We start from the raw sequence: 15,113 nt of genomic DNA on the forward strand, positions 1-15,113 counted from the left end.
CTAGGCAGGGAGAGAGCCCCTTGCGTGCTGAGCGGCGGGTCTGGACTCTAGCCTGCGATGCCAGCGCAAGGTGAGGCGTGCACTCCCCGGGCTCCTAGAAGCTGTGTGAAGGGGCCGAGGGTGGACACCAGAGCGCATCAAGGTGCCGGCTGGGAGATGCTCCAGGCCCGAGCCACCGTGGGAGGAAGAGTGCAGGCCATCTGCGAGGGCAAGGATCCCCTGAGATGTTCCAGACCCTGCTAACCCCCCCCCCCCCCGCCCCCGGCAATTCCCTGGCGATCACAGAGCTCAGTGGAGAATGGGCTTCCTGCTCCGTTATAGACCAGCCTTTGATCCTGGGGTTTAGGATTATTCAGTGTGCAGAAGCCAGCCAATGAGGTGGCCATCCAGGGAGGGCCTGCTTCCTGTTGGTAGACTGAGCCCTGGGCAGTCTCTCCTGGATGTCAGTCAGAGGCTGAGAGCAGAGGCCATCCTGTCACCGTCCTGGACATTCAAGTCTGTTGTGATAGCAGGTGAGAGGACTCAGGTTGAAGGACAGGGTCTTGAGAGAGGCCTGGAGCCTCGGACACTCCTCTGGGTATCAAGTCTGGGACTTTTTTGATGTTTGACTCTTTTTTTCTTTAAGATTTTATTTATTTATTTATTTACTTACTTACTTACTTATTTATTTGACAGCACAAGCAGGGGAGAGGCAGAGGGAGAGGGAGAAGCAGACTCCCCGCTGAGTGGGGAGCCTGACATGAGACTCTATCCCAGGACCCTGGGATCATGACCTGAGCCGAAGGCAGACACTTAACGACTGAGCCACCCAGGCGCCCTGATGTTTGACTCTTATGCCACCTCAGCAGCCTAAAAATTTGCAATCAAGGGGGAAGAAGCGTTTGTTGAAACTTTTACTTGGGGGCGCCTGGGTGGCTCAGTCGTTGGGCGTCTGCCTTCGGCTCAGGTCATGATCTTGGGTCCTGGGATCGAGCCCTGCATCAGGCTCTCTGTTCAGTGGAGAGTCTGCTTCTCCCTCTCCCTCTGCCTGCCGCTCCCTCTGCTTGTGCTCTCTGTCAAAAAAAAATCTTTAAAAAATATATTAAAAAACAAAAAAGAACTTGGGAGCACAGGATTCCTGCCATGGATGGTCCCTCTCTAGGGACCAAAAGGCAGGGGGACACATGGTCTGGCTGTTGTGGGTGCTGCTCCAACGTACCAAGAAGATAAGTGAGCCAGAAAAGGGAAAGAGGGTGGAGAAAAGCGTATTTTATATACCAGAGCTTTGTGTGTGTTTTTATTTTTTTAAAGATATTTATTTATTTGAGAGAGAGAGAGCACGAACAGGGGGAGCGGCAGTGGGAGAAGCAGGCTTCCCGCCGAGCAGGGAGCCCGATGTGGGACTCGATCCCAGGACCCTGGGACCATGACCTGAGCCGAAGGCAGACCCTTAACCGACCGAGCCACCCAGGCGCCCCTTTATTTTTTAAAAGGTTATTTATTTATTTATTTATTTGAGAGCATGAACATGAGCAGGGGGAGGGGCAGAGAGAGAGAGAGAGAGAAGCAGACTCCCCGCTGAGCAGGGAGACCGACCCAGGGCTCGATCCCAGGACCCTGAGATCATGACTGGGGTCGAAGGCAGTCGCTTAACCAACTGAGCCACCCAGGTGCTCCTGTATGTGTTATTTTATTAAATCCTCAAAACAATCTCAGAAGGCAGGTTTTTATTTTACTCTGTTCTACAGATGAAGAAACAGGTTCAGAGAAGTTAGGTGGACATACCAAGGTTACACAACTAGAAAGGGATGGAGCCAAGATCATACGCAAATCATTCTGACCCTACACCTCCCCGTGGCTGTTGCCTACATCCTCTAGGGCAAAAGCAGAAATGCCCTTGAGCAGGGTCTCCCCCACTCCTGGGAGGTGGCAGAGATGGGGCACTTACCTGGCTTCCTTTGTCTTCCCCAGGGCTGCCAGGAAGGGTGTGCAGGGACACCTGGCTCACTCCCTCGCGGCATTTGAGGTTCAGGCACAGCAGACCTCCATGGCTCCTTACCACATCCGCAAATACCGGGAGAGCCACTGCACACAGGTCCTGGACTTGTTCTCCCGGGCAATGGATGAGTACGTCCCCACCACCTTCCGCCACGTCCTGAAGCTGCCCCAAACCCTGGTGCTCTTGCTTGGGGTGCCCCTCGCCCTTTTCCTGGTCTCTGGCTCCTGGCTCCTGGCCCTCCTAGCCAGCTTCACCCTCCTCACTGCTCTGAGATTCCTTGCTCCCACCCCTGGAGCAAGTTTAAAGTCATGTGCTTGCGCACAGACCTGTCCGACATCAGCAAGTCCTACTTGAGTGAGCCTGGCTCCTGCTTCTGGGTGGCCGAGGCTGAGGGGCAGGTGGTGGGCATCGTGGGCGTGCTGCCCGTCAAGGAGCGCCCCCTGCCCAAGGAGCAATTGCAGCTGTTTCACCTGTGCGTGGCCTCGGGGTGGCGGCATCAGGGGATAGCGAAAGCCCTGGTCAGGACCGTCCTGCAGTTCGCGCGCGACCAGGGCTACCGCCAAGTCGTCCTCATCACCAGCGTGCTGCAGCATTCGGCCTTGGCCCTCTACCAGCGCATGGGCTTCCAGAAGACGCACCAGTTCTTCTTCTCCCTGAGCTGGAGGCTAATTGCTATTCCTTCCGTTATGTTTGTCTACCACCTGCCCTCTGCTCAGGCCTCTCAGGCACAGGAGTAGAAGGGGGGCCGGTGATCCAGTTCCTGGTGGCTTAGTCAGGAGAGGGCTGGCTCTGCTGAGGTAGCAAGCAAACCCCGAAGTCTCAGTGTGACAGCACAGTGAGAGCTCACTGTTCCTTCTGTGGGAAGCCCGGGGGTGGGGGCGGGGAGGGTTCTGCTCCTTTCTGTCTTTTGGGGTGGCCACTGTTTCATTTATCCAGTGCCACGAGAAGGCTGAGTTAAAACAAACCAATAAACACACACAAATAAACATTTCTTTATTTTATTTTTTATTTTTATTTTTATTTTTATTTTATTTATTTATTTTTTTAAAGATTTATTTATTTGACAGAGAGAGACACAGCGAGAGAGGGAACACAAGCAGGGGGAGTGGCAGAGGGAGAAGCAGGCTTCCCGCGGAGCAGGGAGCCCGATGCGGGGCTCGATCCCAGGACCCTGGGATCATGACCTGAGCCGAAGGCAGACACTTAACGACTGAGCCACCCAGGCGCCCCTATTTTTATTTTTTTAAAGATTTTATTTATTAGAGAGAGAGTGTCGAGAGCAGGAATACAAGCAGGGGGAGTGGGAGAGGGAGAAGCAGGCTTCCCGCCGAGCAGGGAGCCCAATGCGGGGCTCGATCCCAGTACCCTGGGATCATGACCTGAGCCGAAGGCAGACACTTAACAACCGAGCCACCCAGGTGTCCCCAAATAAACATTTCTTTAGTTCACGTGTCCACCATCCACAATTTAGCCTGGACTTGGCTGGCAGCCCTTTTGGTCTCAAACAGCCCACTTCACATATCATTGTGGGATTGGCTGGAGTGACAGGGCTACTGGGCCAGCTCATTTTCCAGCACGCAACTCAGCGATGGTTTTAAGATAATTGCAGGGGACCAGAAAGTGAAGCAGAAACAAGCAAATGCTTTTTCAAGCTTCTCAGGTGTCACATCTGCTGACATTCCGGACTCGGGAAGAGAAATGGGCCCTGCCTCTTTAGTGAGAGGAGCTGAAGTCACACAGCAAGGGGTGCTGAGACAGAGATGGAGAAGAATCCTGGGAGAAGGACTGGGGCCCACAATGCCATCAGCCTGCTTTGGCCCCCAACGCACCATCTCCACTGAAAGGGAAGGAGGCAGCCCGGGACAGGGAGTGGGATTTTAACACGGGCTAGACTGAGAAGTGATGCAGCCCCCACCCCACTGGCCAGGCCCCAGTCACATCGCCCTAATATGCCTGAAGGGAGGCTGAGAATGTGTGTGTTCGGGAAGAGGAAATGGGATTGGTGAATTTCCCAGACCTGCCACACCTGGGACCCTGCCTCTTGTCCCCAAGTGCTCAGAGATTCCAGATTTTTACAGAAGCCTCAGGCCTGACCCTCTGATACAGAGGCAAAGTGGTGTGTGCCCCACTGTCCACCTTGTCCAGCTAGGTCATCACTGGCACCGGGTCTCCTGACCCAGAGGCTGAGTCCCAGGATCCAGTGAGTCCCCTGGACCCGGGAAGTCCAGGCACCCTTTCAGTCTGGGTCTTGTGACATACTCCCATGCCTGCTCATGGCTTATCTCTCGTGAAGGGTCAATCAGGCCACAAACAGGCCCGAATCCGCCAACTGGCATTGCTACAGGTACTTTTCCCCTAAATGGGGACTTTCATCAAATGAAACGTTTAACAAAACATTCATGTTTTGTTACCCAAGACCATGGGCCTCAACTATGCCACACTCCATTGGGTCTCTTTTCTCCCTAGCCTCGGATGACCCATGGTCCCTTCTGCCAGGCATTCTACCTCTTCCACGCCTGCAGCCTTTGCACCTTCCCTGTGTGCTCCTCAGAAGACTGGACCATGTAAATCTCCTGTTACACTGTGCCCCCAACTTCCACCCCTCGTTTTAAATCAAGCTCCTGTTACCTCCCAGCTCCAGCTTCTAGTTAATGGCAGGGGCCCAGCCTCTCTGAGCAGTAGAGGAAGAGGAGGTGCCCACCAGCTGTCCTCGGCCCACCAGGCCGCCCCTCAGGAGGAATTCCCAAGTGGGCACCAGCTGGTGCTAGAGATGGGGGAGGCCCACAGTGGTCCCGATGCTTTGAAAGTTTTCTTAAGTGACAATTAATTGGTACTGCTAATCCCACGTAGACGTGGTCCATGCCCTCCAGGGGCTTACAGGCCATAGGGGCTGAGAAATCAGGAGGCAGCAAGGGGTGATATATTGTCATAAGAGTGGAGATGGTGGGGGTACTGGACAAAGAACATCAAAAGGGCACCCCCCCCACTGACTGGTGGATGGCTTCCCATGAGCCTCTGGCCCCACCTCAGGCAGAGGAAGTCAGTGGACCCCGCTGCTCCCTATTGCCTGATCCACAGAGGGTGCTCTAACAGCCAGGGACAGAGGCCAGGCCTGTCCTGGATGCTACTCCTTTGCTCATATTCTCCAGACCATAATCCACACTCTTGATCAGTGGAGTTTGAAGCAGTTCTTCCCTGCAGAGTTCAGGAAAGGGGCCCAAGGCCGGACGAGTGAACGTGTTTGTGTTGGTGAATTGGAGGGAGGGTATTTAGGTCAAGATAGTGGGCTAAGGATAATGGGAAGTTAAACCGGAGCTTCAGGCCAGGCACCAGGTATAAGAGATAAGAAATAAGATCTGAGACCGAAATGTGGAAATTCCAAAGGAGGTGACCAAGACAATTTAGGGGGTTTCCAGGGGTGTTGCGGGGGAGGGGAAATGGAGAGTGATGGCTGCAGGTTTTCTTTTGGGGCAATGGAAATGTTTCAAGTCTCGATATAGGTGGTGGTTTCACAACATTGTGAATGTACTAAATGCCACCGAAGGGTACACTTTAAAACTGTTAACTTTATGTTATATGAAATTCACCTGTAAAAAGTTTTTAGAGATAAAAAAGGAAGAGCTCAGATGGCTCTAAAACCCAAAGGGAGGATACAAAAGGTTGGAGACAGCAGAGATGTTGAGAAATTGTTATGGGAATTACAGCTGGCCATGAGTCTGCCCCAGCCAAGCAAAGGATGGGCAAGGTGCCACCTGCAACCCCAAGGCCACTGATAGAGAAGTCTTGAGGACACCTACGTACACTTCTGTGGAGCAAGAGCTGATGGCTGACGCTTTCCTGGGAATCTGAGTCATAGTCAGTGCCCGTGGGCCCGGAACTCTGGCAGAGGTAGGATGTTGTTGGCTTTGTGTGTGTGTGTGTGTGAGAGAAGGGGGTGGAATTGGAGGAGAAAGTGCTTTTCCTGACCTGGGCTTAGGGGAATGCAGACAGAGGCAAGGCAGGGGGTACTGGACAAAGAACATCAAAAGGGCACCCACCCCACTGACTGGTGGATGGCTTCCCATGAGCCTCTGGGAATGGCTTGCAGGGAATGGCAAAGTGCAGCTCTGTGACTTGTGCAAGGACCCCTTTGGGCAAGTGTAGGGGACTGATAGTTTTCCAGCAAGTAGGAAGGAGGGAGGGTGTGGTCCAAGATGATTTTAGAGGTCAGTGACTTGGGCCCAGCTGTAAAAAACCATAGAATGCTGACTCCAAACTTCCTTTTACCTTTCTTCAGCTAATAAGTAATTTGTTCAATTTCAAAGATGAGGTTTTATTCTGAACTTGGTAAAACTTTAAGAACATCCAGTTTCCTTTTATGTAACAGTGTACTGGTTAAACTAGGGTAAGTTTGTTTTTGGTTTTGCCCGCCGGGCATATGCCTCTTCTGTCTGGCACACGTGTGTGCCCGTGTGAGTACCTGCAGGAAGGTCTGTGCTCCCTCGCTCTGCCGTGCCTCTTCTTCCTCCTCCTCACATTTGTAATATTGTGACAACATATACATCACATAAAATTGACCATTTTAACAAATTTTAAATGTGTAGTTCAGTAGCATTAACTACATTCAAAATGTTGTGCAACTATCATCACTATTTCCTGAATTTTTTCAATACCCCAAAGAGAAACTCTGTACCCGCAAAGCAATAATCCCTCTTCACCCCCTCCTCCCAGCCCCCGGCAGCCACTATTCCACCTTTTTAGGAATTTGCCTACTCTAGGTACCTCGTTTAAGTGGAGTCATACAGTATTTGTCCTCTGTGTGTGGCTTTATTTCACTTAACAATGTTTTTTTAAGGTTTATCCATATCGTAGAATATATCAGAATTTCATTACCTTTTGAAGGCTGAGTAATATGGTATATTACACGTACACACATTTTGTTCATCCATTTATCTCTTGAAGGACATTATGGTTGTTTCCACCTTTTGGCCAGAGTTAATATATTTTTTTAAACCATTCAGAAAACAACAACAACAACAAAACATTTAAGATACAGTGGGAACATAGTGAATTTTTAATGGGGAGACATTATTAGGAAGGTTAATGAATAAATTTTCCATGTATCATAAACCAGGTGGTTACCTTCTGAACAAAATCAGTGTGAAAATGCTCAGCTCTATATCCTGAGGATAACCTAGTTTAGATTTTGCTAAATATGAGTCTTATTATACGAAGTTTATTTTAGGAACAACTATGCAGGAAATATGGACCTGTGACCAGGTGGCAGACCAGGGTTTTAAAGCTAGTGGCTGGGGCACCTGAGTGGCTCAGTCAGTTAAGCACTTGCCTTCGGCTCAGGTCATGATCCCAGGGTCCTGGGATCGAGCCCCGCATCAGGCTCCCTGCTCATTGGGAAGCCTGCTTCTCCTGCTCCCTCTGCCACACCCCCTGCCTGTGCTCTCCGGCTCTGTCAAATAAATAAATAAAATCGTAATAAAAAAAATAAAGCTAGCGGCTGACTGGGGAAGACAGCATCTACTTTGAGCACTAATTAGAGGAAATTAAACAGGGGCACTGCCCCTGCCGGCCAAGTCACCTAGAGCTACGGCTAGAGAAAGCTCATAGGGGAGAGCAGGACCTAAAGGTTCCTCTCTCCAGCCAACGTCTCCCCTCTGGGGGCATTTTCACTCCCTGGGGTGTGAACCAGAGGGGAGGGGCACCAGCTGTTTGACGCAGATGCCCAATGAGGTAGAGAAGTGCCCGAGGGAAAAAGTGAGCACCCTCATGGCGTGTGGGTCTAGGGAACAGGAGGGCAGAGCACCCTAAGCGGAAGCTGGGACAGCCCAGATCCTACCAGAAGCCTGGGAGGGGTCAGGGGAGCAAGGTTAGGCAGGACAGTGGGCGCCAGCAGAGCTCTCTCCATGGGGCATTCTGAGAGGTGGGAGGGGAAGAGGAGGGGCGTCTGTCCTCTGTTGGGTGCGACATGGGGGAGGGGCCCTTTCCCCCAACCACTGAAGGCATGAGGAGCCTGGATCCTTGATGATGTTGGATAACCTGGGGAATCTTTGAACTTGAGCTCCAGTTGGATATGAGGGACTCCAGAGTGGGCATGGGAAGCTGAACTGCGGCCCACACCTGCCTGGTGAGGGGAGGACGGTGAACAGGACAAAGCTGCTGGGGGCTGGGTGCTGCCCACCACACAGATTCCCATCTGGGAGGTCACCGTCTCTCTCCAGCTGCTCGCCTGTACAGCATGCCCTTCATTTCTTTCTCATCGCATACTTTCAAACTGCTACCTTGTTTTCCTTTCAAATGATTTAAAGTGTATTTTGTCCTTACTGTTGACAGTATGTAGTTTGTCTATTGAATTGTTTTAGCTTAATTGATCTACTCTTAGGCTTCCTGACCATTTTTATTTTCCCCCTTCTAAAATGTTTGTTATATGTATACTACCTTAATTTATAAACTCCTGGCTTCATCACATATTTTAAAAATTATTTCATTTTTTTAAGGGGCGCCTGGGTGGCTCAGTCGTTAAGCGTCTGCCTTCGGCTCAGGTCATGGTCCCAGGGTCCTGGGATCGAGCCCCGCATCGGGCTCTCTGCTCGGCGGGAAGCCTGCTTCTCCCTCTCCCACTCCCCCTGCTTGTGTTCCTTCCTCTTGCTGTGTCTCTCTCTGTCAAATAAATATTAAAAAAATAAATAAAAATTATTTCATTTTTTTAAAAAAATCATGCCTTTAAAATTTCTCTTCTGTTGACATTTTAAATGTTTTAATTTAGGCTTTTCAATTCCAAGCTATTTCTTTTACAAATTTCTTGATGTTTGTGATTTTTATTTCTTATATGTTGTAATTCCTTTCATTATATTTCATTTATCTTTTATTGTGAAAAATATACCTAACATAGAATTTGGCATTTTAACCATTTTTAATTGTATGATTCAGTAGCATCAGGTACATTCACTTTGCCGTGTAAGAATCGCCACCATCTACTTTCACTATTCCAGACAGATTCTGGACCCACCAAACACCAGCTCTTTGTCCTCCCTCCTCCAGCCCATGGTAACCACTACGCTACTTTCTGTCTCTATGATTCGCCTATTCCAGGTACCTCATATAAATGGACCACATGATTGTTGTCCTTTTGTGTTTAATTCTTTTTCCCCTTACTGCTCAATTACTGTTTTTAAACTTTTATCTTTTTGGATTTTTATCTAATTTCTTTGCATCCTGAATTTAATTAAAAACTGTTTTTATAATAGTGACTTTTGCTTTGTTGTGCTGATGGGGTCACCCCATATGGAAGGCTGGCCTTGTCCTGCCCGCCACTTCTCTATCAAGTTGGTGCCCGTCAGTAGATCTATCCTCTTCAAGGCTAGCTTTCCAAAATCTCTCTGGATGACTTGAGACAGATTCAAATTTCTTCCTGGGCATTTAGCACCCTTGGGTTTCCCTGATGAGACTTCCTGATATAAGTGGGGACTCTCTTGGTCTCTTCTCTCTCCTTTCCCATTTTCCCGGCATCAGCTTAGGCTGCCCCTAATCCCTGTTGGCTCCAGTTGCCAGATAAAAAAATGGACACACCCCAGTAAATTTGAATTTCACAAGAACAGTGGGTAATTTTTTAGTGTTTCAAATATAGCACAGGACTTAAATGAACAATCATTTGTTCATTTAAAATTAAATTTCCTAGGAGTCCTGATTTTAATTTGCTAAATCTGGCAGCCCAACTGTGGACACTACCCAGAATTCTAAGTTTATGTATTTATTTAGTAATCTCTACCCCCAGTGTGCAGCTTGAACTCACAACCCCGAGATCAAGAGTCAAATGATTTACCAACTGAGGCAGCCAGGTGTTCCCCACTACCCAGAATTCAAAACTCGAGTTGAGTCCATAGGCTGCCATCTTTGACTTCCAAAGTCTAGGAGGAGGAAGAGGAGGTATGGACCAGGCTCTTTCCCCTCTGCCTTTTCTTCCAGGCTCTACAGAAAAACACACCAGACTGGGTTAATTTATGATAATTTGTTTTACCATAGGGCAAGGGCCATTTCAGAAAGGAATTGCAATGTAGGTGAATATGATCCCAGATCTAGGCAGGCCTTCACCGCTTGGACAGGTTGATATGCATTCCCTGTAGGTAAAGAGCTTCAGAAGACTGACTCACACCAGAGAAATCCAGAGGGTGAATGCGGGGACTAGCCTGGCTAACATCCTGGGGTTGGCCTGCACTCCCAGAGTTTGCTGGGACAGAGGATGAGCAAGTGTTTTCTGAGGACCAGATTTGGGACATGCATGCATATCCAAGAGGCCTGCATGGAGTATTCTTTTTTTTTTTTTTAAAGATTTTATTTATTTATTTGACAGAGAGAGACAGTGAGAGAGGGAACACAAGCAGGGGGAGTGGGAGAGGGAGAAGCGGGCTTCCCCCTGAGCAGGGAGCCCAATGTGGGGCTCGATCCCAGAACCCTGGGATCATGACCCGAGCCGAAGGCAGACGCTCAACGACTGAGCCACCCAGGCGCCCCTGCATGGAGTATTCTGCTAATAATGTGCATTTCCAATTAATAATAAAGTTAAAGCAATTTATCATATTTGTACAGGCCAGTTGTATTTGTTCTTCTGTGAAACTGCCTGCTCATGTTTTTATTTAGTCCATCTTTCTATAGATTATCTTTAAAAACAAATGACTCATAGGAGTTCATGATATATTTTGGATACAAATCCTTTGTTGGTTACATGTGCTATAATTATCTTCTGTTTTGTGCCCTGTATTTTCTATCTTTATTTACTATTTTTAATTATTCATTCATTCATTCATTTATGGGGGTGGGGAAGGGCAGAGGGAGAGGGAGAATCTTAAGCAGGCTCCAAGCCCAGAGTGGAGCCTGACACAGGGCTCAATCTAACAAAACTGAGATCGTGACCTGAGCTGAAATGGAGAGCTGGATGCTTAACTGAGACACCCAGGCGCCCCTATGGTGTCTTTTAATATAGAATTTTTACATTTCATTAATTGAATTTATCAACCTTTTTCTTTATGGTTTGCGCTTTGTTCCTTAAGGCATTTTTTCTTTAGAGACACTTTCCTATATTTACTTCTAAATTTTTTGTTTTGCCCTTCACATTTAAGTCTTTAGTTTTGTTTTTATTTCTCTCAAAATTATGTATGTGCCCAACTATTTTCAAGAGTCAGAGTTCTATAGATTTGTGCTGTGAGAGCAGCTCTACACTTCCCTGTGCACACTCAACTTCCGTATCTTTAACACACTTTTTAAAAAATTCCAGTGTAATTAGCATACAGTGTTATTAGTTTCAGGTGTATAATATAGTGATTCAGCACTTCCATACCTTACCCAGTGCTCATCATAAGTGCACTCCTTAATCTCCATCACCTTCTTAACCCATCCCCCAACCCACCTCCCTTCTGGTAACCCTAAATTTGTTCTCTATAGTTAAGAGACAGGTTCTTGGTTTGTCTTTTTTGTTAAATTCCACATATGAGTGAAATCATATGGTATTTGTCTTTTTCTGACTTATTCAGCTTAGCATTATACCCTTCAGATCCATCCGTGTCGTTGCAAGTGACCAGATTTGATTCTTTTTTATGGCTGAGTAATATTCCAGTGTGTGTGTGTGTGTGTGTGTGTGTGTACACCACCTTGTCTTTATCCATTCGTCTATTGATGGGACATTTGGGTTGCTTCCATATCTTGTCTACTGTAAATAACGCTGCAATAAACATAGGGGTGCATTTATCTTTTCGAATAAGTGTTTTCATATTCTCTGCGTAAATATCTACTAGTAGAATTACTGGATCACATGGTAATTCTATTTTTAATTTTTTGAGGAACCTCCATACTGTTTTCCAGAGTGGCTGTACCAGGTTGCATTCCCACCAACAGTGCAAGAGGGTCCTTTTTTCTCCACATCCTTGCAAACACTTGTTTCCTTTGTTTTTGATTTTAGCCATTCTGACAAGTGTGAGGTGATATCTCATTGTGGTTTTGATTTGCATTTTCCTGATGATGACTGATGTTGAGCATCTTTTCATGTCATCTGTTGGCCATCTGGATGTCTTTGGAGAAATGCCTGTTCATGTCTTCTGCCGATTTTTAATTGTATTTGTGTGTGTGTGTGTGTTTTATTGAGTTGTAAAACCCCTTATGGGATGTCATTTGCAAATACCTTCTCCCATCAGTAGGGTGTTTTGTTGTTTCCTTTGTTGTGCAGCTTTTAATTTTGATGTAGTCCCAATAGTTTACTTTTGCTTTTATTTCTTTTGCCTCAGACCTATCTAGAAAAATGCTTCTATGGCTGACGTTAAATTATTGCCTGTGCTCTCTTCTAGGATTTTTATGGTTTCAGGTCTCATTTATTTCCATGTCTTTAAGGGACTTGTGTGGCTTCTTCCTAATCCTCAGTTTTAAGCTTGTCTGTGGACTACTTTTTGGGAGTCGAGGCCATGTCTACATCACGCATGTGCATCCTTCCCACTCCCCAGCTTCCCAAAGAGATTAGACCACTGGTCGGGGAACATCAATATTCTGTGTTTATTTTAAGCTAAGCTACATAGTAAAACTATGATTGCTTATTCTTTTATGTAGATTTTTGTTTCCTTTTCCTTGGAATTATCTTTTTTGGGGTTGTTGTTTAGTTTTTTTTTTTTTTTTTTCCATATAGCTGTCACTTATTCAGCTCCAAACTTGATCAGATGTTTAAATAGATCCCCATGACATTAAGGTGCCTCAGGGAACCTACCAATTAGATCTCCCTGAAGTCTTTCCCAAAGCCTCTGGCCTCCAATCTGGACTGATGACCCTCTGTGTGTCATCCAACAAACCCTTATTGAGTCAAACACATGCTACACATTGTGTTAGGCCTGGCAAAACAAAGGGATCAGGCAGAGGTGCCTGGCTGGCTCAGTCAGTGTCTGAGCCTTCTTCATAGCCTCCTTCTGGGTTAGGAAGGGAGCCTTGGTGGCGCCCTCTGAGCTGTGCTTGGAGGCAGGGTCTGCTGTTTAACTTGGCCTCTGTGGAAGTCTGCTGGGGAGGCAGCTGGTCCCTTACTATCTTGTTGGGGCTTCCCTGAATTTTGAATGAGGCCGATTAGCACCTTCCCCCACTCAACTCTGGGCTTTAGCTGTCATTCCAGGCTACAGGATTAATGACATGCTTTACGTACACTATTAAGTTTATTAATTCATGCTTTTCAGAAGTGGTTATCCGGGTTATAAATGTTGGTTCCATGTGTGATGATAAATGCTCTGAGGCTTCAATCCTGAAGGGAGGGTAGCCGGAGGAAAATCCACCAAAGGCTAGAGGCCTCTGGCCAGCTGGAATGAGGCTAAGAGGAGGCTCTCAACCCAAGGTGCCTGGTCTGCTGGGAGTGTCTGGGCATGCCCAACAGCAACTCTAACCAGACCCCATCTCCACAAAGCCCAAGGCAGAGCTATTGTCATGTCCTGCTGTGTTTGTAAAGAAAGGCCGTATTTTGGGACGCCTGGGTGGCTCAGTCAATTAAACGTCTGCTTTTGGCTCAGGTCATGATCCCAGGACCCTGGGAATGAGTCCCATATCAGGCTCCTTGTTCAGCGGGGAGCCTGCTTCTCCCTCTCCCTTTGCCTCTCTCCCTGCTTGTGCGCGCGCACTCTCTCTCTCTGACAAATAAATAAAATCTTAAAAAAAAAAAAAAAGGCCATATTTCATTCCCACAGCCCATTTCCCTTGACTGATGCTTTTAGATTGAGGCTCCCCATACACCTCGGGAGAGACATTGCAAAGCTCCCTGAACATCTCCAGATGGTAAAGAAACGACCCTCTGCTGCTTGCTTTACTATGAATCAATCAGAAGTTATTTATTTTCTAAAAGTATAAAAACACATACAGAAAGGGACTCACTCATGGCTAGACTTCAGAAATGATATCATTGTGACAAACATTCCTGTGGGCAAGGCCGCTGTGGAGAAAGTATTGCTCCCAAACCATTAATAATCCTAATCACCACTCTGCCTCAGACTACTGACTTACTATTTCTAAATTAAACGAAGACAAAGAATGAAGTTTTATTAAACCAGACTCATAAAAGTAAGGATTGTGCTTCTTCAGGTTGATAAAATATAATTCCAAGACGGTGAGGAAAATAATCTTATATCAGTTCCAGGGAACTTTTCTCCCCAAGAGCTGATTGGTCACTTTCTGTGGAAGAAAAGAAAGACAGGAAAAAAGTTAGATACTCTTGCCATCAGAGGCCGGCAGCCAATCCTCACCCCAGACATGTCGTGGAAGAGACCAGTGGGGTTCTATCCAAATCTTGTTTATCTTCCCCAGTTGCAGAAACTATGGTAATTATGCAAAAAAATTCTTCCTGAAGTGTTTAGGAAAGATGATCTATATAGTCACTATCTATTACTTCTGCACAGATACAGATCACTTATGATCTGGATAGGCCCGTCCATCCATCAGTTCAAACATACGAGCACAACGAGAGGCCTGGCCTGTGATGCTGACCCACTGGACAGGCCATGTGGCGCCTGGGGACCCCCTCCTCGAAGGGCCGGCCCAGCCCAGCTCCAGGTGCGCTCCAGAAGCAGCTCTCCAATCCCACATCGGTCTGGTATAAACTCGTCTTTTGGATTCTGCCTTTCAGAGTCCTCTGGTGGTGAGGTGAAGGGGTTGGGAAGGAAATGAGGACAGTGAAGGATATGGACCTTCAGGCATGGTAGCCTGCCTGGCTTCTCAAGGAATATACTGGTAGCAAGTTCCCTGGCGTCGGAGGGTCTGGGTCTTGTGGCACCACTGACTCCACTGGCCTACAGGCAGGAAATGGTGGTGGCTTTGAGGCTCTGAGTCCCCAAGCTGCCAACTCTTACGCTACACTCGACACTTTCCAGTTTATTTTACAAGCTCGAGAGGTATTTGACTTACCAATAAGGGGCACAACACTACCATTTGGGACTCTAGAATGAAAATCCAACAATTCTGATAGATTTGGACATTTCCACCATGACTCCTAAGTACAGAATTTGGTTTTGTTCCAAATGTATGCCTGGAAGGTGCCTTTTCTAGATTCGCCTTTTAGATGTTTTGATTTGAAGTCTAGTCAAATAAAGGTGCCTTTATCTTCCAAATTTCAGCAGTGGTACAATGCATTACAACC

General features: G+C 47.3%; 2 protein-coding genes across 2 annotated transcripts in view; one reads left to right on the plus strand and one right to left on the minus strand.

The window, feature by feature from the left end:
* Nucleotides 1-2,020: 2,020 nt before the first annotated feature.
* Nucleotides 2,021-2,952, plus strand: NAT8 (N-acetyltransferase 8 (putative)). Its single transcript, XM_035001295.1, is given in 2 exon segments — nucleotides 2,021-2,258; nucleotides 2,261-2,952. Coding segments are annotated over 2 exon segments (687 nt in total). The 5' UTR covers nucleotides 2,021-2,026; the 3' UTR covers nucleotides 2,716-2,952.
* Nucleotides 2,953-13,994: 11,042 nt separating this feature from the next.
* The window catches only part of ALMS1 (ALMS1 centrosome and basal body associated protein), a 213,235-nt gene continuing 212,116 nt past the window's right edge, over nucleotides 13,995-15,113 (minus strand). The window contains exon 25 of the mRNA XM_035001297.1: nucleotides 13,995-14,152. Within this exon, the coding sequence (XP_034857188.1) occupies nucleotides 14,108-14,152 (45 nt within the window). The 3' untranslated portion in view covers nucleotides 13,995-14,107. The remainder of the gene's footprint in view (nucleotides 14,153-15,113) is intronic.

This window comes from Mirounga leonina, unplaced genomic scaffold, assembly GCF_011800145.1.
Source record: "Mirounga leonina isolate KUSES-001 unplaced genomic scaffold, KU_Mleo_1.0 Mir_125, whole genome shotgun sequence".
NCBI classification, from domain to species: domain Eukaryota; kingdom Metazoa; phylum Chordata; class Mammalia; order Carnivora; family Phocidae; genus Mirounga; species Mirounga leonina.